Source organism: Halichoerus grypus, chromosome 11 (assembly GCF_964656455.1).
Source record: "Halichoerus grypus chromosome 11, mHalGry1.hap1.1, whole genome shotgun sequence".
Classification (NCBI taxonomy): domain Eukaryota; kingdom Metazoa; phylum Chordata; class Mammalia; order Carnivora; family Phocidae; genus Halichoerus; species Halichoerus grypus.
The window spans coordinates 111,166,797-111,175,365 of NC_135722.1; the positions used below are offsets into that span (position 1 = coordinate 111,166,797).

General features: G+C 55.5%; 1 protein-coding gene across 8 annotated transcripts in view; it reads right to left on the minus strand.

The window, feature by feature from the left end:
* YAP1 (Yes1 associated transcriptional regulator) overlaps positions 1-7,113 on the minus strand; it is a 110,267-nt gene extending 103,154 nt beyond the window's left edge. For 4 of the 8 annotated variants that reach the window (XM_036068495.2, XM_036068493.2, XM_078059091.1 and 1 more), the window contains exons 1-2: positions 6,446-7,112; positions 2,402-2,652 (exon numbers count right to left, since the gene is read on the minus strand). In XM_036068495.2, the coding sequence (XP_035924388.2) occupies positions 2,402-2,652; positions 6,446-6,781 (587 nt within the window). In that variant the 5' untranslated portion in view covers positions 6,782-7,112. Of the gene's footprint in view, positions 1-2,401; positions 2,653-6,445 lie in introns of all 8 variants that reach the window. The other 4 variants (XM_078059090.1, XM_078059088.1, XM_036068496.2 and 1 more) reach the window with 2 other exon arrangements.
* Between the last annotated feature and the right edge of the window lie 1,456 nt (positions 7,114-8,569).

Genomic DNA, 8,569 nt, shown 5'->3' on the forward strand with positions numbered 1-8,569 from the left:
CCAAAAGAAGGTTCATTTACCATCATCTTTGACTCCTAGTCAGAACAGATACTAATGAGCTCATTTACCTGTGCAGCGCAGAAAAATAAGTCGTTTATGGCAACTCATACAACCCATAACGTCATGAAAGTAGCTAACAACTGGATGTAAACTAACTTTTTATAACTTCTCCAAATTACATATTGTTCCTAAAGCAGATACCCTTTAGAAGAATACAAAATTCTGTAAGCCCACAGTAGCCAAACCAATGCTTAGGGGCCCTCTCTACAATTCCTGACAAGTACCAACTAATCCATGATTTTGCCTATCTCTCAGGAAAAATCCTTGTACTTCTGAAAGGTTTGATATGAGAAAATTATTCCATGGAGTCTCAAATCCTCATGTTTCTTTTAATAAGCCCAATTTTACTTCTATGTGAGAGTCCCTCAAAAATCCTAAAGAACCATGTTTTTTGGTTTTTGTTTTTTTAATTTTTTCCTTTTCATTTGTTAAGAACAATCATATTTTCTCTCTCTTCTTTTTTCTTTCCCAGGTAAGCTTCTCTCCACTCCCTACAACCATTTTTCACATGGGGTAACTTTCCCTATCATTTTGCCCTGGTTTATCTTCCCTACAGACCCATTCAACTGGGGTGTTCGTTAACCCATCTTTATCAATATCATTAAGAGAAACATTTCTTCTCAAAGGAAAAACCACTGGAAACTTTTTCAAATGGACCTAGAGAACATTTATTTCAGGTCAAAATAACAAGATCACTCAAAATAATGAAAACGTAGGCAGATGTCACCTGTAAGCAACTATTACAAGATACAAAAAACAAAAAGAGCATAAAGACTGCTCTTTAACCTTATACTTTTAACTACAGCATCAACCAAAGAAAGGAGGCAAGCAGGCTATTAAGCTGTTTAAAAAATCTCCCCAGGTCAGCATGTGACCCAGCAGGGTGAGGTTCAAAAAAGTACAGCCTTTCTTTTTCCTTCCAAGGACCTGGTTTGTCTCCGTTCCTTTTCCCTTCAAGACACATCCCTCACAGCTAGCAGCTCTTTCAATCATTTACTTTGGATGTCTGCTTGAGAACAAATGATCTTGCTCATGCAGATGAGTTTGCCAGACTTGTGTGTACTTTCCAGTCTCAGGCCCTTTATTGTTCTGGTTGAAACTTGACCCTTTGAAATGGATACCAGGACACCAGAAAATTTAAATTTTAAAAAGAAGAAAAATGTTACAGGAGAGGGGGCAAAAAAACGGTAGAAACTTTTCAAGATCAAACTTTTTTCTCCGCTCTTTTAAACAAGCCTTTCTGAAAACCCTATGTTTCGTTACAAACCACCTACCCTGAAAGACAATATAAAATACTAAGACTCACACAACAAAACACTAATTGTATTATCTGATTTAATAACTAAATGTAACATTTGCCTTAGAAGTAGACTGTCAAGACAGATCTCAATCAAAACCTGGATTGTTTTTCACTTTATCTCAACCTGATTAAACAGCAAGAAGTAAGCAACTTTATTTAAAAACATCAATTTCAGTCTATAATTACTTTAAGAAAAAGTTTTGTATACACTTAAATCCAAAATGCCAGATAAAAATACTTGGTTCTTATCTACAAATTCAAAGTGAGAAAGGATAAAATTCTATTTTGATCTTTTCAGCCTGAATGAAATTTTGCCATTGTGTTAAAGACAAAAAGTCTCATAAAAATAAATAATGCAATGGCCTTCTGTTTTTGTTTTCCCAGAAGAGGATTCTGCCTTGAGGACCTGCTAGCTTGAAAGAAGTTTGCCACGGAGCGATTATATAAACATGAAAACTCACAGTTGTCTTTACTTTTTGGGCTGGGGCGGGGGGAGGGTCCGTCACATCAAACTGCAGCTAAAGGGTTTGTCATTTGACAATCTCAAATATTGTAAAATCTGACTCCCAAAGAAGACCTACTTATTTTGTAGTTCTTCTCTACCATTAAAATGTTCATTTAAAGAGCCGTCGGTCATGCCACCGATGTTTCCTGAGACTATGCCAGCCTGTAAGTCCCACAATTTGAAATGTTTCATAGTATTCTTTCAGTTTTAAGCTAAGCTAATTAATAGACTTGGAACAAAGTCAAAATGAGAATATCCAATTGCCACAAAAAAAAAGATTATTAAAAGACTCTGAACCAAGAATCCATCAAGCTTTCAAAATATTACCCAAGCTGAAGAAGGTAATTAGGTCATGTTAAAGTGAAAAAAAAAAAAACATTTGTGTGTGTGTGTGTGTGTGTGTGTGTGTGTGTATTATGGGTGTATCTATATCTGTAAGATAAAACTAAGCCTGACATAAAGTAAAACATAAAAACAAATGACATTTTATGTCCTAATACCACCTTACTGTGCTTTCCAAAATAGGCGTCACTTACTTTAAGAAGTACCTCTGGCCAGAAGACGTCTTTGCCATCTCCCAGCCCGCCGGCAGGGGTACGTCATCGGGGATCTCAAAGGAAGACTGCCGCAGGTGCTGCGCGGTGGGAGCAGCTGCTGGGCCGGGGACCACTCCGGGGGGCGTCAGGCTCCCCGGGGACACGGCTCCCAGCTGCAGGGAAGCCGGCGAGGAATGCGCTCGAACGTGCTGCGGAGTCAGGGCCCCCGCACCGCCTGCATCGGTACTGGCCTATTGGGAACAGTAAAACGAAAACGCCTTAAGAACTATTTTTAAAGAGGGTCCCTTTAAATTTCCTTGACAGGATTTCATTGCAGCCAAGTATCCAAGTAGCAAAGGCAAAAACTGAAGTTTGACACAGAGGAATATAGATTTATAGGTGTGCATTTTTAAACGGTCTGTGTGATTTTAATGTGTACTTTCACACACATTTGTAACTTTATAGATCAGCAGTCCATCTAAGTTAATGTCTACCCAGCACACATTAGATGTGCCTTCTACACATTTTAGAAGAAAATAGTACAAAATGAATGGAACATTTCTACAGTATGTTGGATTTTAAAACTTTTTTTTTTTTTAAAGATTTTATTTATTTGAGAGAGAGAGAGAGCACGAGCGGGGGTGGGGGAAGGGGCATAGGCAGAGGGAGAAGCAGACTCCCCGCTGAGCAAGGAGCCCCACTGGGTGTGGGGGCCTGGACCCAGGGACTCAGGGATCATGACCTGAGCTGAAGGCAGATGCTTAACCAACCGACCCCATACGGGTGCTGTTCTGAGTTCTAAAAGGTCCCAGGTATAACACGACCCAAGGAATATAATAACTATACACTTACTCTTTTCTTTTTCAGCTAGGTTTTAAGTAGTTAATGTTTCTTTCCAAGCCAAGCCCTAAACACAGGACAACTGTCATTTTTTCTCACCATGGACCAATGCCATCAATAAAACCATCACAACTTACACAACTTTTGATGAATGCAAGAGATTCAGAATCATTGAAATGTTCTTAAGACACCTAATGAAATGAAAACCCAACCATGTATTCCTACATAGATGGTAAAAATGTGAACAGTTCAACTGCAGAAAAAAGTTTGCACCCAGACCCCAAAGATCTGAGTTCCAGACCAAATTGGCTACTGTGACAGTGAACAAATACCAGTCTCCGTGAGCCTGTTTTGTCATTTGTAAGAGAGCTTCTTTCGTGTGTGTATATAAACACGAATGAACGAGTTTATATCCAATAGTTTGTGCACAATAGTATTTATAATCCACATTCATACTATTCATAATCCAGCACAGCTACTTAAATTCCTCATTAGAACTAGAGTTTGATTATTAAAGAACTTCCTAGACTGATACGGGGAAGGAGACTAGAAGCAATCAGCAGAGGCATTTATGCCTTAAAGTCAGCCACACTGCTGAGTTTCCAATCAGAATAAACCTGAATTAGGAAATCACTAGCAGAACTAAATAATCAAACGTACAGATGCACAACACTTAGTTAAGAAACTTACCAAAAACAAACAAAATTAGAGATTATGAATAGAGGATGAATCCATAAACTGCTGGACATAATTCTCGTGGTTATTTACAAGAACTTTTTTGCAACTTTTCAGTTGCAGTTCTTTTTGGCTTACAGACGCCACAAAATGAGAAACTCATTCTCTAATGAGTATTATGCTTTCAAAACATACTCAGGAGCTCGCAGCCCAAATGTGTCGTCCGTAAGGGGCAACGCCAGCACATTTCCCCGGAACGAGCCCAGAGACCCAGCTCCAGGCCTCGGAGAAGGAAAAGCGCCCCACCGTGCCCCCTCCTAAGCTGCAGCAGCTCGACGGTCTCCTGCGTCGTCCCGAAGCCGGGCTTTCGCCAGCAGGTTGCGTGAGTCTCTGAGTTCCCAAACCCCTCCGTCTGCGGCTGGAGAACACACAGCAGGCCTCGCAAACAGGAGGGGCAGGGGAATGGGGGCGCTCACTCCTCTTCCCACTCAAGTTACAGCCCGACTGGACCAACTGCATCGCAGTATTTGGAAAACCAATTAACTTTTGGGCAAAGTTCCTATGCTCGAGTTTAGCCTGAAGCAAGTTCTTCAAGCAAGCCCTAAGCAAACAGATGTCCGGGGAGCGGTGGGAACGCGAACCCGTTCCCAACAGTCTCTCCTCGGAGCTGGATCGCGCCGGCCAGGGGAGCGGGCGCCGTGTGCGCACAGCCGCGCTCCCGTCCCCGGGGCGAACTCCAGAGCCAGGGCGAGCCGCGCATTAGTCATCGCTTCCCCAGCACCGCGCGGGGTCGCGGCGGCGCCACGCAGCCCCGGCCCCCGGCCCGCCGAGGGCCCGCTCCCCCGCGCAGCCGACGCGGTCGGCGGCGCGGACGCCCTCCCCCCGGGGAGCCGGCCACCCCCGGGGGCCCCCGGGCCCCCAGCCCCCCCACGGAGCCGGCCCGAGTCCCCGCGTAGGCCCCCCTTCAGTCTCCCCTGGGAGCCCGGCCCTCCCCAGCCCCCCCCGACTCCCCGCACGGGCCCCCCCAGTCTCCCCCGGGAGCCGATCCCCCGAGTCCCCGCAGGAGCCCCGGACCCCCCAGTGTCCCCCCGGGAACCGGCCCTCCCCAGCCCCCCCGACTCCCCGCACGGGCCCCCCCAGTCTCCCCCGGGAGCCGGCCCTCCCCAGCCCCCCCGACTCCCCGCACGGGCCCCCCTAGTCTTCCCTGGGAACCGGCCCTCCCCAGCCGCCCCGACTCCCCGCACGGGCCCCCCCAGTCTCCCCCGGGAGCCGGCCCTCCCCAGGCCCCCCGACTCCCCGCACGGGCCCCCCCAGTCTCCCCGGGAGCCGGTCCCCCGTACCCCCCAGTGTCCCCCTGAGAGCCGGCCCTCCCCAGCCCCCCCGACTCCCCGCACGGCCCCCCCAGTCTCCCCGGGAGCCGGTCCCCCGTACCCCCCAGTGTCCCCCTGAGAGCCGGCCCTCCCCAGCCCCCCCGACTCCCCGCACGGGCCCCCCCAGTCTCCCCTGGGAGCCGGCCCTCCCCAGCCCCCCCCGACTCCCCGCACGGGCCCCCCCAGTCTCCCCCGGGAGCCGGCCCTCCCCAGCCCCCCCGACTCCCCGCACGGCCCCCCCAGTCTCCCCGGGAGCCGGTCCCCCGTACCCCCCAGTGTCCCCCTGAGAGCCGGCCCTCCCCAGTTCCCCACCCGGGGGCGCCCCCCGTCTCCCCCGGGAGCCGTCCCCCGGAGTCCCGTCCCCGGGGGCGCCCGAGTCCCTGCACGGGCCCCCCCAGTCTCCCGCGGGGGGCTCAACCCCGGACCCCCACTCGCCCCGGGCGCCGGCGCCGGGCGCTGACCCCGCAGCGCCTTCCAGGAAAGCCTGGACGCCGCCCGCAGAAGGCGCCGGGCGCTCTCGGGAGCGGAGAAAGAGCCAGAAAGTCCACGCACTGCTCCAACCCCCACCCCTAATCCACACTGCAAAACAAGAGAACAATTATCCGAGTCCCCAGGACACTCGCGCGGCCGCACAGGCCCCGCAGGAAAGGGGGCCCAGGGCTCCCCGCCACCAACTCGGCCGCCGCGGGCCACTCACCCCACGCGGATGCCAGCGGCCCCTCCCCCACCCCGGCCCCCTGGCCTCCCCATCTCCTCCCCTCCCCCACCCCTCCCCTCCCCGCCCCCCCTGCTCCTTCTCCCCCTCGTCCCTCCCCCCCGGTCCCCGTCCCGGCGGCGGCGGCGGCCGAGGTGCGGGGCGCGGACGCGCGCACATTGTGCGAGCCCACCCGGCCCCCCCCGCCTTCCTTCCTCCCCCTCCCCCGCGTCTCCCGCCAACCTCCCGGGAGCCCCAGGAAGAAAGAAAGGAAGAAAGGAAGAAGGGGAAAGCACGCCCCCCGGGGCCGCGGCCGCGCCGACCAACTCTGAGGGAAAACAAATCTCGGCCCGGACTCCGGGAGGCGCCTCCGGCCCGGCTCCCGCCCCCCCTCCGCGAGCCCCCGCCCCCCCCTCCGCGAGCCCCCGCGGCCCGGGCCCGTCCGACGGCCGGCGGGGCGGCTACCTGGCGGGAGTGGGACTTGGGCTCCGGCGGCTTGAAGAAGGAGTCGGGCAGCTTCCGCAGCCGCATGGGCACGGTCTGGGGCACGTTGGCCGTCTTGGGGTTCATGACGGCGTTGAAGAGCGCCTCCAGGTCGGTCTCCGAGTCCCCCCGGACGTGCACGATCTGGTGGCCGGCCGGGGGGGCCTGCGGCGCCGCCTGCGACCCCGGGGGCGCGGGCGGCCCGGGCGCCGACGAAGGGCCCTGGCCCGAGGGGGGCTGCGCGGCCGGCGGCCCCTGGCCCTGCGCGGCGGCGGGCGGGGGCTGCGGCGGCTGCGGCGGCGGCGGCCCGGGGTCCATGCTCCGCGACGACGCGGGCTACGACGGCTCCGCCCGGGGTCCGAGCTGCGGGCGCCCGCGGGGCCGGGGCCGGGGGGGAGGCTGCGCCGCAGGCCCGCCCGCGCCCCGCGGCCCCCGGCGGTGTCCCCCGGCCGCTGCGCCTCGGGAGGGGCGGCGAGCGCTCGGGCGCTGCGCTCCCCCGACGGACGCGGGGCCGCGGGCGGCCGCTCCCCTCCCCCGCTGCCCGGCTTCCTCCGGGGGTTCCTTCCTTCCTCCCTTTCTTTTCCCCGGCGGCGGCTGCGCCCGACTGAGACAGAAACTCGCCGCCGACGCCAAAACTAAAGTTGAGAGAACCGCCCGCCCGAGCGGCCGCCGGCCCCGCCTCCTCGCGGCCCTTCCTTCCTCTGCGCGCCCGCCCGCCCCGGCTCCGCGGCCGGCGCGCACAGACGCTCCCCCGCGGGCCGCCGCATTCCTGCGCACTCGCCGCCGCCCCGCCCGGCCCGCCGCCGCCGCACGTGACCCGGCCGCCCGCGCGCGGCCCCCGCGGAGGCGGGGCGGCCGGGCGGCGCCCAGGTGCGGGCCGGCGGGGCCCGCTGCCCGAGTCCGAGCGCCGGCCCGCCGCGCGGGGCTGAAAGCAGGAGACCGGCGCTGTTGGAAAGTGAAAACTTTCGCGGTCGGGCTTCTGCAGAGTCGCGACCACCCCGCAGCAGGAAGGAGTCACTGCCGAGCCTGCGGCGCCCGCATTCGTCCGCCCACCTGCCCGTCATGCTGCACCCTCCGCGCCCCGACCCGGTGCCAGGCACGGGGGCTCGCAGTCCCACCTGCAGGGAGGCCCCTGGAATCGCGCCGCAGCCGTGAAGTTTGCTTTTGTAATCTTTTCTTCCTCAAGATTTTATTTATTTGTGAGAGAGGGAACACAAGCAGGGGGAGAGGGAGAAGCAGGCTTCCCGCGGAGCAGGGAGCCCGACGCGGGGCTCGATCCCAGGACCCTGGGACCATGACCTGAGCCGAAGGCAGACGCCTAACGACTGAGCCACCCAGGCGCCCCGCACGTTTGCTTTTAAATTCATACAAATGCATACCTTCTGATATATTTTTTAAAGCAGCTTTACTGACCTGTAATTCACATACTGTACAACTCGGTTCACGTAAGCAATTGAGCGAGTTTAGTATATTCAGGGTTGTGCGACAGCACTCCGACTTTGAAGCTCCCATGTTAGCCCATGCCCAAGAAATCTAGCTTTTTAATGATTTTGTCTGTAATGCTAGTGAAGCAGATGTGTAAATAGGATTGAGCAAGAAAAGGTCTCCTGAACAGAAAGATGATCTCCTTCCAGCCAGGACATGCCCAGGAGAATTCTGAGCAGGGATCTGGATCCCTCCGTGTGCAGGGCAGGGCCTGAAGCAGAGGCTCCGGAAATCTGGAGGTTGTAGGGCAGATTCTAGCCAGCTGCCCCGGACCCTGCCTTCCTCCCGAAGGCTCTGCAGTCCGTGAGCCCCTGGCTGCCTCTCGGACTTCTCCGCAGCCCCAGCCCCAAATGTCAAGGCCGTTTAAGCACGAACTTGTAGTAGTTGTGACACGTCGGACATGTGACTGATTTCCTGTTCTTTAATTTAATATTGGGGTCGGCGTAATGACACCTGCTTCGTGTGTTGGGGCCTGAAATGAGTCCGTGGACAAAAAGTATGCACTTAGCCCCATTTTGGGCACGTGGTGAGTTCTGCATGGACGTCAATGACCATCATTGTCCCATGTTCACAGACTGCACGTTGTGACATGGTCTCTCTGCAGAAACCCCCCTGGGGGGC